This window comes from Rhinolophus sinicus, linkage group LG10 (assembly GCF_036562045.2).
Source record: "Rhinolophus sinicus isolate RSC01 linkage group LG10, ASM3656204v1, whole genome shotgun sequence".
Classification (NCBI taxonomy): Eukaryota; Metazoa; Chordata; class Mammalia; order Chiroptera; family Rhinolophidae; genus Rhinolophus; species Rhinolophus sinicus.
In genome coordinates, this window is record NC_133759.1 from 90072074 (window position 1) to 90090429 (window position 18356).

At 44.1% G+C, this 18356-nt stretch overlaps 1 protein-coding gene across 5 annotated transcripts in view; it reads left to right on the top strand.

The window, feature by feature from the left end:
* Positions 1 to 18356, top strand: part of SLC36A1 (solute carrier family 36 member 1) — a 217532-nt gene that overhangs the window by 14313 nt on the left and 184863 nt on the right. For all 5 annotated transcript variants that reach the window (XM_019734297.2, XM_019734300.2, XM_019734295.2 and 2 more), the window contains exons 3-10: positions 2672 to 2762; positions 3587 to 3675; positions 4135 to 4230; positions 6197 to 6281; positions 6721 to 6939; positions 9894 to 9992; positions 12566 to 12732; positions 15825 to 15994. In XM_019734297.2, the coding sequence (XP_019589856.2) occupies positions 2672 to 2762; positions 3587 to 3675; positions 4135 to 4230; positions 6197 to 6281; positions 6721 to 6939; positions 9894 to 9992; positions 12566 to 12732; positions 15825 to 15994 (1016 nt within the window). The remainder of the gene's footprint in view (positions 1 to 2671; positions 2763 to 3586; positions 3676 to 4134; positions 4231 to 6196; positions 6282 to 6720; positions 6940 to 9893; positions 9993 to 12565; positions 12733 to 15824; positions 15995 to 18356) is intronic.

The following is an 18356-nucleotide window of genomic DNA, read 5'->3' on the forward strand; positions in this document are numbered from 1 at the left end:
ACGCTAAGATGTTATTTTCCTTTTCAGTGTGTTGACATTTGCACTGACGGTACAGAAGCAATGGTGGGTAAAACTGCTGGCGCCGTAGTGTAAGTCAAGGCAGCGGTACCAAATTACACTAGTTGTCAGTGTATTTCTCACTGCCATTCACGTGCAAATAATAAGCCAGTTTCACTAAGCATGTCCTTGGTGAAGCAGTCAGATTACTAATTTCATTAATCTTGACCCATTAGTACAGGTCTGTTAATAGTTGTGTGGCAATATGGTAAATAGGCATGAAGCACTTCTGCTACATACCAAGGTATAATACTTATCTCAAGGAAAAGACCTACAGTGATTATTTGAGTTGTGAACTGAATTAGCTGCTTTTTTCCCATAGAACACTATTTTTGCTAGAAAGACTAATTTGCAAGCTATAGGTTATTCAGACCTGAGTACTTGGTAGACATTTTCTTGACAATGAAAGGAATGAGACCATCACCTGAAGTAAAACAGTCAGCAGTATTTATTGCCCATAATAAAATTAGAAAAAAACTTGTATCCAGTACTGTGACCCGGATGGCTCCCGTCAACTTAAAGGTTCTGTGATGAGATCATTGATGATAGTAATAAATGTGATTTTTTTTTAAATATTGTATAAGGTAATATGCCAGCATTGAAAGACCTGCGTAGCCCAGAGAACCACTATCTTCCAAGACTAAAGTGTGATGTTAGAAAACTGGGCATGGGTAAAAGATCATTCAACGAGCAGTATCACCCGTAGGTTTTCATGTAATAGAGGATGAAAAGTTCGGATTCCACGTTACAACTAACTTCCAAGAAATGACCACGTATGGAGTTTGGTGTAGTATCAAAGAAAAATAAGCACAATTTTCTGAAGAGGTGATGAAAGTACGCCTTCCTTTTCCAGCTACGTATCAGTGTGGGGACAGATTTTTCTATATATTTCAACCAAAGCAACATATAGCAGCAGAGTGAATGCCGCAGTACGTCATCCAGCTGTCTTCTATTAAACAAGGCACTAAAGAGGTTTGCAAAAAAGTAAACTAGTGCCATTCTTCTCACATTTTACTTTTTGGAAAATAGAGTTACTGTTCATTAAAAATCTTATATTAGCATGTAATTGGTTTATTGTTATTTTAAATTAATAAAGACACAATTTCTCAGTTTTAATGTGTAATATAGTATATATCAGCAGACAGAACCCACATAAGGAAAAGCTGTTTGGGATCCTCAATAATGTATAAGGACATCAAGGGTCCTGAGACCAAAAAGTATAAGAACTACTGATTTGGAGCATAAAGAGAACAGCAAAGATTTACAAGGTTTATTTCTCCCTCACACCTCCCATTCCATAGTTAAGACTTTGCAGTCCTTGGGGTTGATTTTGTGATACTCATATGGTTTTGGCTAATCCCAGTTTGGGGCCATTGATTAAAAGGAGTCATTTTGGTCAATCGCCTAGAATCCTGGTGTTGGGGAGCTGAAATTGGGAAGTATGCTGTCCTAGTCCAGTCCCCTCACTCTACAGATGAGACAACAGGTCCAGAGAAGGGAAGGGAATTGTCATATGGAGTTAGTGGCAGAGCCAGGGCTAGAGGGGCCTAAGCATTAATAAAATTCAGCTCAGAAGTAATGGGGGCGGGGCGGGGGGCTTGTTCTGGGAGGCAGGTGGGTTTGGTACAGTGCTTACCTTTGCCCTTAAGTGGATTAAACATTTGCTAAGATAAACATTTGATTGGCCCATCTTCCTTCCCATAACCTCCTGGTCACTGACTGCTGGTAATGAAAGAGTCACCCTGGACCCTTGTGGTCCGGTCCTTAAGCTGTTTGCTCAGGATAGTCCAGGAGAGCACTCAGCCTCTTCTCTTTAGACTTGAAGCAGTTTCCTTGATCTTTCCTGCAAAGCTTGGCGACAGTGGGAAATTCAAGAGGTTTCCTAGAGGTAGAAGGAGAAATGTTACCAAAAGTAAAATTCCTTTCCAGGGGTTGCAGATGGGTCTTAATATGGTCTCTCTTTTAGTAACATGCAATAGGTGAGGGAAAAATCTGCAGGCAGAAGGATAAACTAGGTGACTGTCTGAAGAGGGCTTCTCCAATCCTAGGACTCTATGACATTTGACTTTTTTTTGTTTCAAATGCAAAGTACACCAGGGACTTCTGGCCTATTGAGATACTGAATGCCTTTTGCTCTGTTTCACTTTGCATAAAACTTTCTCTTAAGGGTTTTGGGCTTCTATTTTTTTATTTTCCCTGTTCTCTCACACCAGTGTCTGTCCCATACAGGTAAGCTTGTCATCTTTTGGGATCTGATTTTTCACAGTCTGTGGTGAAAACCAGGCCCAGATACACTAGGAAAGGATAGAGTGCCTAGAAAGAACCCCACCATCCCTCTGGTCTAATCGCCAAGAAAGAGGGGGTTCTCAGAAATGCCATGGGGAGAGGAGCTTATAGCCCAGTGGCTAGAAGAGCAGGCTTGGGGTCAGGTGGCCTAGGTTTGAATCTTTACCAAGTGTGTGAGCTTGAGCAAGTTGCTTCCTCAGCCATAAAATGAAGTTAACACTTGTTGTGGAAATTGAATGCCGTGATGGTACATGAAGGCACTTAGCACAGTGCCAAGTGCTTAGAAACTGCTGTTAACATGCCCTTGTCTACCTTCTTCCTACTTCAGATGGTTCCAGACCTTGATCCACCTGTTAAAAGGCAACATTGGCACAGGACTCCTGGGGCTGCCCCTGGCAGTGAAAAATGCAGGCATCTTGGTAAGGGTCTGCCTGGTGGAGGGAAGTATCATGACAAGTTTTGGGAGACAGTGGGTTTTTAAAAAATTATACTTCATTTAAAACATTATAAAATGGGAAGCTTTTGAAAAAAAATTCAGCTGAGAAGAAAACGAAATCCAGATGTTAATTTGTCTAAAGATACTTATTGAGGGCCTTCTGTGTGCCAGTAAATAAAGCAGACAGAAATTCCCGCCTTCACTTCCAGGTAGGGCAGATGTCCTTAAAATGTCTCAGGCAGTTTCTGTCAATAATGGTAAGGAATGAATTAGTGGCATGAGTCTGTCCATTTTCTACACAGTCCTTCCACACCTCAGCTCTGAACGGCCGACCCTGAGAATGTTTTCCTTTTACACTCCACCCCCTATAGACTGTCCAAAGCCGTTCTGGTTTCTTTTGGAGTTGGAGATGGCCCCGATGCAGATTGGCCTTCGTTAAGGGCAGTCTTTCTTGATCCGGTATTGCGTTAAAGAGAACTCCCCTCTCCCACACACCTCTCCACCCATCTCTTCTTCCCAGGCAGTCTTAGGAGCCTTCTGTTCTGCTGGGCAGCAGGCTTGGAACAGCCTTGTCTTGTGTCATTCTTCTCCACAAGATAAATCCTCTCGAAAGCCTGCTAAGGCTCAGATGGTACCGCCTCACTGAGCTGGTCTCTGATCACATTTCTGTTTCTAACGCTGCGCTACAAGTCCTGTCGTCAGCAAGTGCCTTAGTAGCGTTGTGATCAGTTGCAGATCCAGCCTCTGTTGGCTCACTCCTAATGCTCCCTGCTTGTCTCTCCCTCTCTTGCCCATGTCTGTCCCCAGATGGGTCCCCTCAGCCTGCTGGTGATAGGCATCGTGGCCGTGCACTGCATGGGCATCCTGGTGAAATGTGCTCACCACTTCTGCCGAAGGTGAGAGTCCCCTGAGCGGCCGCTCGAGGGATGCATTGTCCTCTTGGGTTCCATCACCAAGCCTGAAAGTGCGCACTTCCACCGACCACTCTGAATGCTCGGTGCTAGCCGAGGGTGGCTGCCGAGGAGTGCGGCATACCGATCCCCGGTAGTTTGTGTTCTTTTTCAGCACGTGTCATCTTTTGAGTTTACTTACGTCCCATGGACAGAGCACATTCTAATTTTACGTGCTTTGTAATATTTACCCATTGAAATTATTCTGCCAAATCATTAATTATAATGAAAGTGAGTGTCCCATTGACTTAACACTTCTGCTCCTTGAGAGCATTCAGTCCGGGAATCAGTGGTATCTCCAAGATGACAGATAGGGAGTTGACCCAGGTCTCATTGAACTCCATCTGTTTCGTCATTGTCTAACCCACGCGCTCTGCCCTTCCTTTGTCTCTCCCCGCCCCCCAGACTGAATAAGCCCTTTGTGGACTATGGGGAGACAGTGATGTACGGACTGGAATCCAGCCCCAGCTCCTGGCTCCGGAACCACGCACACTGGGGAAGGTAACTGGTTTCCTCTCTCCTTGTGGCTATGGCCTCCCAGTGTGGAGGTCTTCAGAGAGGTGGGTGACATGTGGGAGAGACTGTAAGTAGTGGAAAAAGCATCATTTGGGTCAGGACTTGTTCTAGCTCAGCTCTTCCAGTGGGAATCTGTGTGATGTTGGGCTGTGTGACTCTTCCCTTCTCAGGGCCTCAGTTTCTTCACTGATAAAATATATGGCATGAAAGATCACTATGACCCGTTCCAGCTTTGACGGTCTATGACCAGTGATTATGTTTCATTCCTTCATTTGTTCAGCACATATAAGTACTCTCTCAGGAGTGGTACAAAACAGGATTATGTGGTCCTGTCCATCCAGGGGCTTGTAGTCTTTCTGAGGAAAAAGGTGCGTGAGAAGCTGGTAAACAAGAGATCAGGAATAGCGTAAACCAGTAGGAAGAGAGTGTCCTGAGCTAGAAATACATCCTAGGCCCTAAGAGGGGAGGAGCTTTCAAGATTCTCTTGTCCGCTCTGCCAGATGAGAAGCACACATGGCAGGTGCTTTAAGGGCAGGGACGGGAGAAGGAAGGCTTCAAGGAGGAGGTGAGATGAGCTGGCGAGGTGAGCTAGAACAAATGGGTTTATTAGAGAAAGAGACATTTTCAGAGGTATTTGGAAATTTCTCATGGTGATTCATCAGCTGCGTGAAGGGAAATAGTCTACTTTTTGTTTTCTATTTGAGGAAACATCATATTTACATGTAGAAAGTTGATACCATGAAGGGCCAACTCCTTTTTATTTTTTAAAATTGAACCACAGTAAAAGTGTGTTTTCCAGAAAAACTCCTTTTTGTGGTCATAGGGAGATTTTCACCTTCACTGATTGTCAGCTTCCTCCTGTGATGCAGCTTTATGTAATTCTTTTGGCAACATTTCTGTGATTGGGAGAAGCCGCATTGCCAAGTGACCACTGTTGGTTGGTTGGTCGTTGGTTGATTCTTCCCTCCGTTGCCCTCTCTCCTTCTCTTTCCCTTCCCCCTTCTCTTCTTCCTCTCTTTCTCTCTCTCCCTCTTTCCCTCTCTCCCCATGGCTCCCCTTGCCCCCTTTCTTCCTCACCCTCTACTCCCTCCCTTCTTTCCTTTAATAAAATTAATGTGTACTCATGGTAAAAAAAATTTTTTTGAGCAAAGTATAGGACATACAGTGAAAAATAAACGTGTGTACTGGTCATAGTTGTCCTGGGAATACTTTTGGAATTTCTCTCTCTACAAACACACACATGTTCTTAGTTTTTTTATACAAATTAACCATACTGCATACTGTTTGGAAACTTATTTTTTCCCTTAAAAGTCAGTCATGTCTCTATCAGCACATACAGGGTTAGCATATGCTTATTACCTGCTATATACTATTCCATTTAAGAATGGTCTATAATCATTCTCTTTTGATGACCTCTTAGGTTGTTACCAGCTGTTGCTGTTGTAACAGTGCTTCAACCAGCAGTCTGTTTGGGTATATCTACTTCTGTGTACTTACGTGAGAGTAGGTTGGTTCTTGGGTCCGAGTTCTAGAAAGAGACTGTGAAGGGGTCCACTTCCTGGGCTGTTATGCTGAGAGTTACCAGTAGCTTTAGAACAAACGGTGTGAGATGGGACAGGCGGGCCCTGGGGAGGGGCTGGGCAGTGGTCCTGGGGTGTGTGCTCAGCTCTGGCCTTTCCAGTCTTGGGATTACCTAACCTCGTACAGCATCAGACAAGAACCAGGAAGGGGACCTCAGAAATCACGCGCTAGCACCTCCTTCACCTTCCTCCAGAGCTCCAGACTGGTGGCACCTAGCACGTTTCCTCCTCTCACCAGGGCGCACTCATTCCTGTCACCTGATGGAAAGGGTCTGTGATGACTGGGGCACGAGCACTGTTCAAACACCTGTCTCTGGGAGTCTTGCCTTTTCTCGTCATGATCTTTGTATTCCTTCCCTCTCCACCCTCAGGCACATCGTGGACTTCTTCCTGATTGTCACGCAGCTGGGATTCTGCTGTGTCTATTTTGTCTTTCTGGCTGACAACTTTAAACAGGTAGGGAGGACCCTGGTTAGAGAGAGAGAGAGAGAGAGAAAGAGAGAGAGAGAGAGAGAGGCAAGAGATGAGTGGACTTTCTGTTTAGGATTCCTTTTCAAACCAGTTTTGGTCAACAAAATAATTAAGATTCTTTACATAGAACACCTTACATAGAACAGGGTCTTTTGTTTGATTTCATCGAAAGATCTAGGGCATCGAGAAACCTGAAGATGTCGTCTGGCCTCCTGTCATTAGGTAAGATATGATCAAACGCAGCTCATCCGGTTGGGTTGCTATGGTAATTATGAAGATCTCCAAAGATGGTTCACCGACCACAGACTTCGGTACGGCCTTGTTCACACGCTGAACCTTTAGTCAGGAACCCCTTCCATTGGGAGGTCCACTGGCCTTTGTCATTGAGAAGCTTTTTCTCTTTCTTGTCTTGCCCTCATTCTAGGTCATAGAAGCAGCCAATGGGACCACCAACAACTGCAACAACAACGAGACGGTGATTCTGATGCCCACCATGGACTCGAGACTCTACATGCTCACTTTCCTGCCCTTCCTGGTGCTGCTGGTTTTTGTCAGGAACCTCAGGGTCCTGTCCATCTTCTCCCTGTTGGCCAACATCAGCATGCTGGTCAGCCTGGTCATGATCTATCAGTTCATTGTTCAGGTATGAGCCCAGCCTTCCTCCTCCATCTGTTCAACAATCAAAGAAACAAACAACACAACCAACTAGAGTGTAACTAGGGGTATGTTACTTCTGTGTGGTATATTTAGCTTAGGGGTTCTCAACCTCGGCACTATTGACATTTTGGGCAAGATGCCTCTTTTTTCGAGGGGGGCTATCATGGGATATTTTGCAGCCTCCCTCGTCTCTCCCCACTAGGGGCTAGTTGTGACAATCAACAATATCTCCAGATGTTTCCAAACATTCCTGGGGGGCAAAATCACCCCCCTTGAGATCACTGATTTAGACTTTTTCCCAATTAGACAGTTCATGTATGATCATCGTGTAAGATTGGAAAATAGAGAAAAATATTAAGATGAAAATAAAAACCAGCTCTTCTAACCTATGTTTAGATAAAATAGTCCGTTACCACTCCAGTTTTATATTTATTTGCCAAAATTATAAATCCAATTATTGTTCCTTTTTGCACAGCCCATGTGAGCAGCTCTGTGGAGCAGTACACAAGAGGACATCTATATATATTAATAGATAGGTAGATCAGGCTGAGGAAAATGTTCCCTTACACACTGGCTGTTTCTGGACAAGACAATACATTTTGCCAAAACTTGAGAAAAGGAAAAGAGTGAAGGCAGGGGAATAAAAGCATAACTTTAAAAAATGCATTTAAATTTAATTCCCCAAATAACTCATCAATACATACTAATTAAAATGCAGACAACACAAGTACCTGTTGAGCCCCACATCACGACCCTGAGTTTCCTCCTCTCAAGGATCCACTGGGTGTGATTGGTCTGTCTCCTTTTAGGTCCTATGAGTGCATTACACACTATATTAGTATGTACAGAAATGTATAAAACAAAAATTTGTTTTTTTAACATAATTTAAAAAATTATTATATGTCGTTTTTGTCTACCTTGCTTTTTTTCCCTTGACGATTCCTCAGAGAGCTTTCCATGTTTTTTTTTTCCTGATTTTGCCTCATTCTTTTCAATTGCTACATAGTCTCTCAGAATAGATGTGCCTCAGTTTATTTAATTAGTCCCCAATCAGTGGATCATCGGGTCATTTGTAATTTTTAGTATTATTTCAGTATTGTGACAGTGAATTTCTTTATGCCTTCCTTTTTGATGTCATGAATAATTCTCCAAGATATTTATCTAGAGATGCAATTGCTGAAGAGTATGTACTTTTGAGTTTTTTATATTGTCAGGTTGTTTTTTCCAAAACAAATCTACTGATTTCATATAGACTCCCTTCCACAGTACATAAGTTTCCCACCCTAGTCAACACTGGCTATATCAGTCTTTTTAATTTTGGTCAGTCTGAGAGGTGAACATTACCTCATTTTCACACAGTCTGCTTAGCAGGAACCCAGTTACCCTCTGATGTGGTTTCTAGGAAAACACTGGGTCATAAAAAAGTATGGACAGCTGCACTGGAGAAATGACAATGAATTCCTTCCGCTGGTCTCATTCACTCTAGTATCTCCAGTCATTTATTCTGAAATTCCGTCTCTGCTACCTTAGCCTGATCCGATGTATGAACTTGGGCAGTAGTCATCCACTAACCAACAGATCGCTCCTGTTTCCAGGAACTTACGTTACACTGTGACTCAGAAATAATTACAGAGCACTCTCCCTCTCGTCTCATCGTCTCATCGTAGAGAAAAAATATTTATTAGTCTGTCTTCATCCCAGGTACTGAAATGCTTCTTGTAAAGAGATCTAACTGATTTCTTAGCAGAGGCTCAGAAAAAAAGTATTTTTAAATTCTTTGTATTTTAGGGAGACCACATATAATTACTTTGAAACCTTTCAAAGAGAAGCCTATTACAGAGATTAATACTAGGTCTTCCTTTGTTCACTGATCCTATTCTGTCACTGTTAGAACATGCCCATATTATCTAAATACCTTTCTAGTGCAATCAGTTTTGAAACATGGTAAAAGGCAGTTGAAAAGTCTATTTTTATTTTGACTTAAGCAATGTATGCACATGGTTTAAAAAGCCAAATTCTAAAAGGACGGCAGCTTCTGCCCCATTCCACATCCTGTTCCTTCAACGCTGGGGACTCCTGTCCATGGTGAGCCAGGCAGGATTCTATGTCTGCACCTCCTTGTACAGCCTTACATTGTACCTGCAATTGACAATTGCCTTGACTTGTTTATTTGCCTGTTTTTTAAATGCTCTTTTTGCTCATTTTACCCATATGTTCTAATAGTCCTGTCATGTACCCATCAATAATATTTTACAAGTACTCAAGTCATTCACAAGAATTAAAAAAGAAAGAAAAATAGAAAAGAAAAGAAAGAAGGAAAATTAGAGAAAAAAAAGAAAAAGAGCTTGTCTAAAAATTTACCACCTTCCCTTCCAGCTTTATCTGTGTGGAGTGTTTATATTTGTATTTATAGTTGTATTATAGTGAATATGTAAATTTAGAAATTTTTTTACTATTATTTCATAAGCAGTTTTTCATGTGCTACTTAGTTATCTCAATTTTTACTTTTTAAATAGTGCATGATAGTCTGTGGTATAGTTGTGCAGTAAACTGAATGTTCACTTGTTTGGGAACATTTAGGTTGTTTTTAGTTACTAATAAATAGCTTTGCTCAACTTCTTTCGTACTTTGATTATTTTTTCAACTCAATTAAATTTCTGGAGATGGGGTTACCTAGGGAAAGAAGGTGACTATTTGTATGCAAGCTCCAGCATTTGAGTTTTTTATGGTACATTGGGCTAGTCCTTCCCCAAAGCAAGTAGGGTTTTCTCAGCCTGAAGGGAAAAAAATACAAAGACTAAATATCCCCAAATCAAGTGTCAAATGTCACACTTTCTCCCTTCTGAGAATCTTGGATTTAGGAAAAGGTATGACCTGTCTGATATTGGGGTTAAAATCTTGAACCTCTGTGTAGCCTTTGTTTTATTTTCTGTCTTTCAGAGGATTCCAAACCCCAGCCGCCTCCCCTTGGTGGCATCCTGGAAGACCTACCCTCTGTTCTTTGGCACGGCCATTTTTGCATTCGAAGGCATCGGGATGGTAAGACTTACACTGTGATTCTCTGGTACCCTTGGTGTCCTAGAGGTCTGCTTTAAGGAATGCTGAGGAAATGCTATTAGAAATGATCTTCTGAGACTTACGAGCCAGTCTGTGAATAGTGTTTCAGGGATTCTACTGAAGTTCCCCAGCTCCAACATTTGAAAGTAAATTGTATGTAATTGGAGAATGTTTACATTCTCCAATGTAAATGACGTCTTTTGCATACTCATCTCCTGTGTGTGCAGTAATTAATAGTACATGGCCATTAGGAATGGAGGATCTAGATTCAGCCTGACTTGGGTGTAAGTCCTCCTGCCAAAGAGTAGCTGTGTGAGCTTGTGCAAGGACTTAACCTCTCTGGGCCTTTGTTGTTTGCATCCGGAAAGTGAGCTTAATGATTAGTAGTTTCAGGATTAAATGAAATATGTGTGAAGTGCTTTGCACAGTCCCTGACATACGGTGAGCCTTAAATAATTTTTATTTGCATTAATAATACTGTTGATTTTATTATTAAATCCATAAACATACGAATAATTTCTCTGCCCTCGATCGTTGGTGTGCAGTATTTCCTTGGTGTAAATGAGTAGCCTTCACTCCTAACTCAGCTTCTCCCCATCACTGGTGATTTCACCAAATCTGCCTCTCAGTTGTACCTAAATTGATTTTTATTTGTATTTTTCATAATAAAGGTCCAGAATTCTTCTCTGAAGAAAATTATTACCTCTGCTGGCCAACGGCTTAGGAAATGGGAAGACACTTCTCCTTTCATGGAATATCTTTTTGTCCCATTTGATTTCACTGTCACCTTATATACTTTTGAGAAAACCTAGCAGCACAACAGATTTTTTGGTCAAAATACTGAGGAATTGCCCCAGTCGTGTTGATGGAATGTGTTAAGGCTCTAACATCACAAGGGTGGCTTTCTGAGTGATCGATCATGTAGGTTGTTGTCCTGAGGTTATAAACATTTCCCTATGCTCTTTCTTGGGGCTTCTCATGGACCAAGAAGAATGTGTCACCTGGGTTCACAAATGCCAATAATTTCTGGGCTGCTGGGGCAGAGGCCTGAATGGGCCCGCACTGCAGCAGTGAGAAAGGTCCCGAGTACTCAGGTCCTGAAAGAAGAGGTTGAGTAAGTGTGGAAGGATGCCCGAGACCCTGGTTCCCAAGGAGCATTGTACTAAGTTGATCAGTTTTCCCTAGGAGCACAGAGCAGAAGTTGTTCCTGCTTCATTTCATTAGCTGAGGCTGGGTGTGGAGTCATTCTGTAATCATCGTTACCTGTTACTGCAAGATTTCTCTGTGTTTTCCGTTTTTACAATAGAAAGAAATCTGTTTTGACTCTTAGTTTGGATCTGGGGGCTGTCAAGCGTGTCCAGGGAAAGTGGCACTGCTCACAGTTTGCTCACGGGGCTCTCTCTGTTTGTGCCACTGGCCGAGGCCTGGAGGACGGACATGGAGGACGTGGGCTGCCTGCCCTCTCCAGAGGAGGAAATGGAAGGAAAGTTTAGAAAGTGATCCTTATTGGATGTGGATCACTGTAGCTTGGGACCCTTGAGCTGGTGGGGAGGGGGCTGCTGCAGGCCAGCGAGAAATGCCCTCAGGTGCCCTCAGAGCACCAGGCTTTGGCTCGTGGCATCTGTGGGGTGTGTCTGGCACACACCTGCTCTGCATCATGGCTGCAGGCCTGTGAGGAGAATGAGTGGAAAGACAACGTTCGAGTTGGTTTGTAGTTACTGCTGTGTTGCTTTTCCTTGTCAGCATGTCAGGTGCAGTTGATGGCAGATTGCTAAGATTGTCACAGTCACACCTGCTGTTTTCCCCATTCCTGTCTTCCTAGTCTTTCCTTTGCTTTAGCTGAAGTTAAAGAATGTCCTCCGCTGTGAGGGAGGAGGTGGCAAGGGTCAATGGTTTGAAACGGGAGCCTGAAAACTGGGTTTTGTTATACACCTTCGTGATCCAGAATCCCCAAAACCCACTATTAAGTCATGCCACCCCAGCACCTCAGTTTTTCTAACTTGGAGGTTTAGCTTGTCACTGCTGGTGCCTGCCTCTTTTTGAGGTAAGGTGACAGGTTCTGGGGACTCGAGCGGCACTTTTCCCTGACCTGTGTTTTGTGTTCTTTGGACAGGTTAGCGGAGCTGTGATCTCAGGTGAGGTACAGCTGCTCTGTGCCACCACCAGCATCCCTTCCAGGTGGGCATGATGCGGAAGGATCTGCTGGTTGCAGGTGGCTGAATGTGGGGTCAAAGAGCACGCCCACCCTCAGGGGTCTTAGAGCAGGAGGCAGAGCACTGGCCCGACCAGGAGTTTCGGCTTCCGGCGCTGTCCGCCCTGCCCACTCAGGACTTCCCAGCTTACACAGCAGACGCTAGGTCTCCTGACGCTCTGCCAGCGGAACTTCTGAGCAAACAACTGGCATTTATTTGTTTGTCTAATAGAGGACGGATGTGTTTTGGGGGAATCCTGGGGCTAAAGAAGTTAACTTTTTTTTTTTGGAGATATTTCATTTTTTCTTGGCTATTCATGTGGCTTTTTTCTATGCTTTCTTTTCTCTGTCACTACTCTCATAGGTTCTGCCTCTTGAGAACAAAATGAAGGATCCTCGGAAATTTCCAGTCATCCTGTATGTGGGAATGGCCATCATCACAGCCCTCTACATCAGCCTGGGGTGTCTGGGGTACCTGCAATTTGGCGCTGATATCCAAGGCAGCATAACCCTCAACTTGCCCAACTGCTGGTACGTGAAGGAGCGTGGGAACCCGGGAGCACGGGGTGTTTTTTTAAACTCATGGGCCACAACGTGGGTTCTTCCTCCTGCCTATCCCTGAGGTCAGCCCGCTTCACGTTAGCCCACCGCTGTCCCCACATCCTGCCCAAGCCAGCACCATCCCTCCTTGGCTGCTCACCAAGCCTTTCAACCCGTCTCCCTGCCTGCATCTTATTCTTCCCTCCGCTCTGTGCTCCCCGTGGTTACCCGTGTGAGCCACCTAACACTCCTGCACCCGCTGCTGAGAGAACTCCTCAAAAGCTTCCTCTTGCTCTCCTGCGTGTGCCCTCCGGCCCTTCAGGCTCCAGCCCCACCCCCCACCTGATTCCCCCTCTGTCAGGAGGACTTGGTCTGGGGTTGCTCTTTGGGAGGAACGTTCTCTGCTGACTCACCAACCGCAACTTCAAGTCTAGGTCTGACGCCCCTTCTCTCTGCTCCCTCAGGATCCCATTAGCGTCCTATCCTAATTCTTACTCCATTGTGTTGGAATTGTCCGTGTACGTGTGCTGTGACCTCCCCATGCTGTAAGCTCTGTGAGGACAGCAACTCTCCGTTCTTCCCTTTTATCCCGGCATCTGGGGCGTGATCATCACCCAGTGAATGAATGGTTTTTGCACAAAAGTGGGGAATAAGCCCTGAGACGGAAGCGTTTTCTAAATGAGGAAATGTTATCAGAAAGCGACCTGGGCATGGAGGTCAGAGGTGAGCTGCCACATCCTAGCTCTGTGGCCTCGGACAAATCCCAGCTTCTCGCTGCCTCAGTTCCCTCTTCTGGGAACCAGGAATAGTCGTTTCTTCCTGCCAGGAGTGTCATAAAGAACAGATGACGTGCAGGAGAAAGCGCTTTGCGATAGTATGCTGGTGCGACTGAGAAGTAGGCTGCTGCCATGGGCTCTGTTCTTTGTTTGGATGAGTAATTCCTATGGAGGCTCATGCTGAATGGATTGGTTGATCAGCCAACTAATCCACCATTTCTCCCTGGAAATGCGAGCCCAGAACGGTCAAGTATCCAGAACTGTCAAGTATCTACATTCTAAGTAGATGGGGAGGGAGGGGGGCACATATGCTTGGTGCCCACTCTCTGCGTGTCTCGCCCGTGCAGTCATGACTTGCTGTGCAGGTGGGGCCTCCCACCTTGGACCACAGTTAGGAGCTTTTCAGTGTCTCACTTCCCTTACTCTCAGTTGCTGTATTGTAGGGAAACACTGAAATATATTGAAATGCTTCCTAAAAAGATAGACGTCACAGGGTGTGTTCTAAGCAACAATAATTCTATTCTGAAGATTAAAATTTCATTGTGGAGAACAGCTGTGAGTATGTAGACACTGAGACGCTTGTTGAGTGCCCTGGGGATCAGAATAACCTTTCAGGCGGGCCTGGTTGATCTGCCTGCTTGTGTTTTTTAGAGCTCTAATTGGTGAGGCATTGTGCAAGGACAAATTGAGAAAAATGTTTATTCTGTGGTGTCATCAGTGTTTAGCACAGGACCCCCCTACTCAGGAGGGGTCTGAGTCTGCTGTGTGGCCAGCCAAGTAGTCCTGAAATGGACTGTTGTTTTCAGAAAGTCTTTGTTTCTCTCTCCCTCTGATACCTACTTTGAGATTTCCCAATGTTCCCGCCCCATTGGGTGGAAGCTCAGCAGAACAAGATCAATGGGTCAGGAGCAGCAGAAGCAGCCACATAATCTGAAGCCGCAGATAAGCGTCTGTCTTCTTCCCTCTGATATTCCAAGCCCAGCTACTCCTACCTTTCTGTCTCCATCTGGGTGCGAGTCATTTGGCCAACTCTGTAGGTGACTCTCCTGATTTCGGACTTCCCAGCATTCCAGAAAGCTTTGGTGCTGCACCGAGTTTAATTATAGAGCCACCAGCTGATTTTTCCAGAGTTTTTATTATCTATTCTTGGAGCAAGTATGACCTTTTGTCAAACTCAGTCTCTCCCAGGGTGTTCTGCTTATAGCATCAGAACATCTAGGGAGTAAGTTCCACCACAGAGAAATTCAGTGCACCTATACACAATACAACCACCACTTTTAAATACATTTCCAACAAGGGAGGGTAGCCAGCGTTCCTCACTGCTTAACACATGAGGGTCTCATTCGATGTGGAGCTTTGCTTAGGGGCAGGGTGGCTTTCCATTAGTGATTGTGTCAGAGCCATGCGTACTTGTAAGACTTGTTTCCTGCTCAGCACAGTCCTAGGCGTGGGTGAAGAGAGAGATGCCCCATGGGGAGTGAACGGTCTCCCTGAGAAGAGGGGAGCAGGGGTGGGAAGACAGCTGTAGTGGAGTGGACGGGTGGGCTCTGCTCCTGCCTCTCGTCCTGCATGGTTACCCGCTGATCCCAGGGAGCTCTGAACTGTGATGGGAAGGATGGGAATAAGCTTGATACATTTTAATTATAAATTTCATTGGTTTTATTTTTGAAAGGATATATGCCCCGGTAAAGATCCCCAATGTTCAAAGGGGATACTGAAAATATTACGTTTCCGCTCACCTCTCCTCGTCCCCAGTTCTACAGTTTTCCATTTCAGAGGCAATCATGTTAACCAGTTTCTCATGTTTCCTTCTGGAGATGTTTAGTGTATGTAAGAATGTCACATATGAAGTGTGGGTGAGGGGGAATACTTTTTCCCTTTTTTTTTCTGTTTTCAACAAATTGTAGCACACTATAGAAAACGTACTGCTCCACGCTTTTTTCAATTGATAATACATCCTAAAGCTAGTTCCGTGTCAGCACTTAAGAGTTCTGCCTCATTCTTTTTAATTGCTGTATGGGGACACCATGATTTATATAACCAGCTCCTTACTGATTAACACTTAAACTCTTTTCAGCCTTTGTACTTAAATAATGCTGCAATGGCATATTTTGAATGTTTTTGTGTACGTGTGCAAATATATCTGCAAGATAAATCGCTACATATGAAATTGCTGGATCCAAAGGACACATGCATTTGTAACTTGGATAGATGTGGCCAAATTGCAAGGGGACCATTTTGCACTCTCCCTGCTAGTGTCTGAGCGTGCAGAACGGGCGCTTGAACATATCTGGGCTCTCTCTGCAGGCTGTACCAGTCAGTGAAGCTGCTCTACTCCATCGGCATCTTCTTCACCTACGCCCTCCAGTTCTACGTCCCGGCCGAGATCATTATTCCCTTCTTCGTGGCCCGCGTGCCTGAGCATTGGGGGCTGGTGGTCGACCTGTTCGTGCGGACTATGCTGGTCTGCCTGACGTGTGAGTAGAGCACAAAAGAATTGCCTTGTTTGTTTTCTCCCACAGGGCACCCAGCCCTTAGGGTTTTCAGGAGGGAGAGCTTGCATTGCAGTGAAGTTGCCAGTGCTGGGTGAACAGGAAGCTTGGCACGCTGTCTGTTCCAGAGTTGAGGCATGTCCAGAGGGTGAGGTGAATCAATGACATACGTACTCGAAAGGACATGGCAATGGGGACCGTCATTTATGTACCAATATGGTGTGAAATGCTACAGAGGTGGTTGAAAGTCGTGGAAAAGACGTATAATTGTTATTCCATATAAAATATGATAACAGCCTAAAAGAGAGCCATTTACCCATATCTGTAATGAATATAGGTTACTTTCATAGCGGGTGCATGTTTATTGGTTTTTTTCAAATAGTCGTTTTTGTAGTGTGACAGTCTCTTCCTTAGATTTCATTTTGAGACTGCATGATACTCTTCTAGACACTTTGGATGTTGGTCTACATAAATATGTTTCTGAGAAGTTTTTCTATTGGTTAACTAGGTGTTTGATTTATCACTTTGTGTTCTATTCCTCTTTCCCGGACCGCACACCCAGGGATATAAATTAAGAGACAAGATATCACCCTATTTGCTGTTCGTTGAAACTGGTATAAATTTAAAACATAAAAATTAATTCCTGTTTTTCTCAGATGATGTGAGTTGATACAATAGAGACCCCCAAAGATTGATCTATACTATCTAATTTAAATTACTATGAGATTTGTAATTGCTTTCCAAATTGAAATGCTTGAATCATATACTTTTCTTTTTGCTATATTTGGCTTTTTATTTTATTTTTAAAACATTTATTCTTTTGGAACAAGACGTCTTGCTTTTTATATTGAGGCTGTCCCAGATATTTTCTTATTAGTCATTCTATCTTTGGAATAAATGTAGGTCTCTATGATTTTTTAATTGAACCAGAATTAAGTATTTAGGGATGAAATATGTGAATGTTGTCTGGTTTGCATTCATAGTATGAGAAATCAGAAATTATTTTATTGGTTGACTGTTAGCAAGAGAAGGGCAGGCAAGTTACTATCCATCCTTTTCAGCCACCCAAGCAAAATATAGGGAAAGACTAGAACCTATCCCAGAATAGACCTTCTCAAGGGAACAGATTAGTGCTTCTCCCAGACTGGACCTTCTCAAGCCACCTGCAGTTCTTTGTTACTTCAAGGATAGTGGGTGGAAGCTTAGCATCCTAGATATCTGTGTAGAAGAAATGCGCTGGAGCTCTGGAATTAAAATCCTTTCCGTGACTTTCTGATTTAATCTTGGGTGGTACTCCTTCTGAAGATTTATGGCCGGTGGTTCTAAGTAGTTGTTGGGCAGGTAGACACTTGATTTTTCCAGCCCCAGAGAGCTGATGGCAACCAAGAATCTGGCTTCTCCTTGTAGCCTTTATTTGGCAGACCTTCAGTCCTCTCCTAGTCCAGCCTGTAGAAACAGCCACTCAGCAGGTAATCTGGTGGCCGGGATGGTGTACAGTCCACTCCTGCCCCAGAGCTACTGCAAAGGAAGGAAGGTTATATTTTACTTTTCCAAATTGCCTTAATGTGTGCAGATAAGATGCTTGGACTCTAAATTTACTCCTGTCTTCTGCCAGCCCCTCTTGAAGCTTCGATTCAGATATGTATGTTTCTTCTGTGGAGACGGATTCCATGTGCAGGGGTTTATTTATAATGTGAACTCTCAGGGCCCCAATTCTTGGATCCAGAGGGCATTGGGAGAAATGATGGGGATAGTTCTCATAATTGGCTTTGTTTCAAAGTGGTTCCTCTGGAAAAACTAGGTCCGTCCAGGTGAAATGTTTTGTCACTGTCTAGATGCAGCTTCTCCCTGCCTGAAGAGCTGGGGCAGTGATGCTGGGCCTGCTTCCTCTCACCGCCCCATTTCCTTGTCAAGTCCGGTTTTAGCCTCTAGGAGCATATGTCTTGCTTCCTGCCAGGTTTCTTTCCGCTGCACCCTGCAGGAGCCACCAGTCTCTGATTCACAGACCTCATGTTGTCCTTAGATGCCTCTTGGTTTTTGCTTCACTTTTCCTGGCTCTGTCTGCTCCCTTTTTTCTGGCTCCCTTCTACAGCATGATGCTCAAAGGATTCGAGCTGCTTTTGAACTTCAAGTGCATTCAATTGTTTTTCCCTTTTCCTGTGATCTCTTGTGGCTTAGCCTTGCACTGCCATCCTATTAAAAGATGCGGCCCCCTTCGTTTCTGAGCACTCTGGCTTCTCTAACGTTCCCTGGAGACTTGGACGTAATTGTGGGATTCAGGAGAGGCATTTCACTGTAACACCACCTTAAATGTATTTCTGTGAGTTCATTTTGTTTTTCTTTCTTT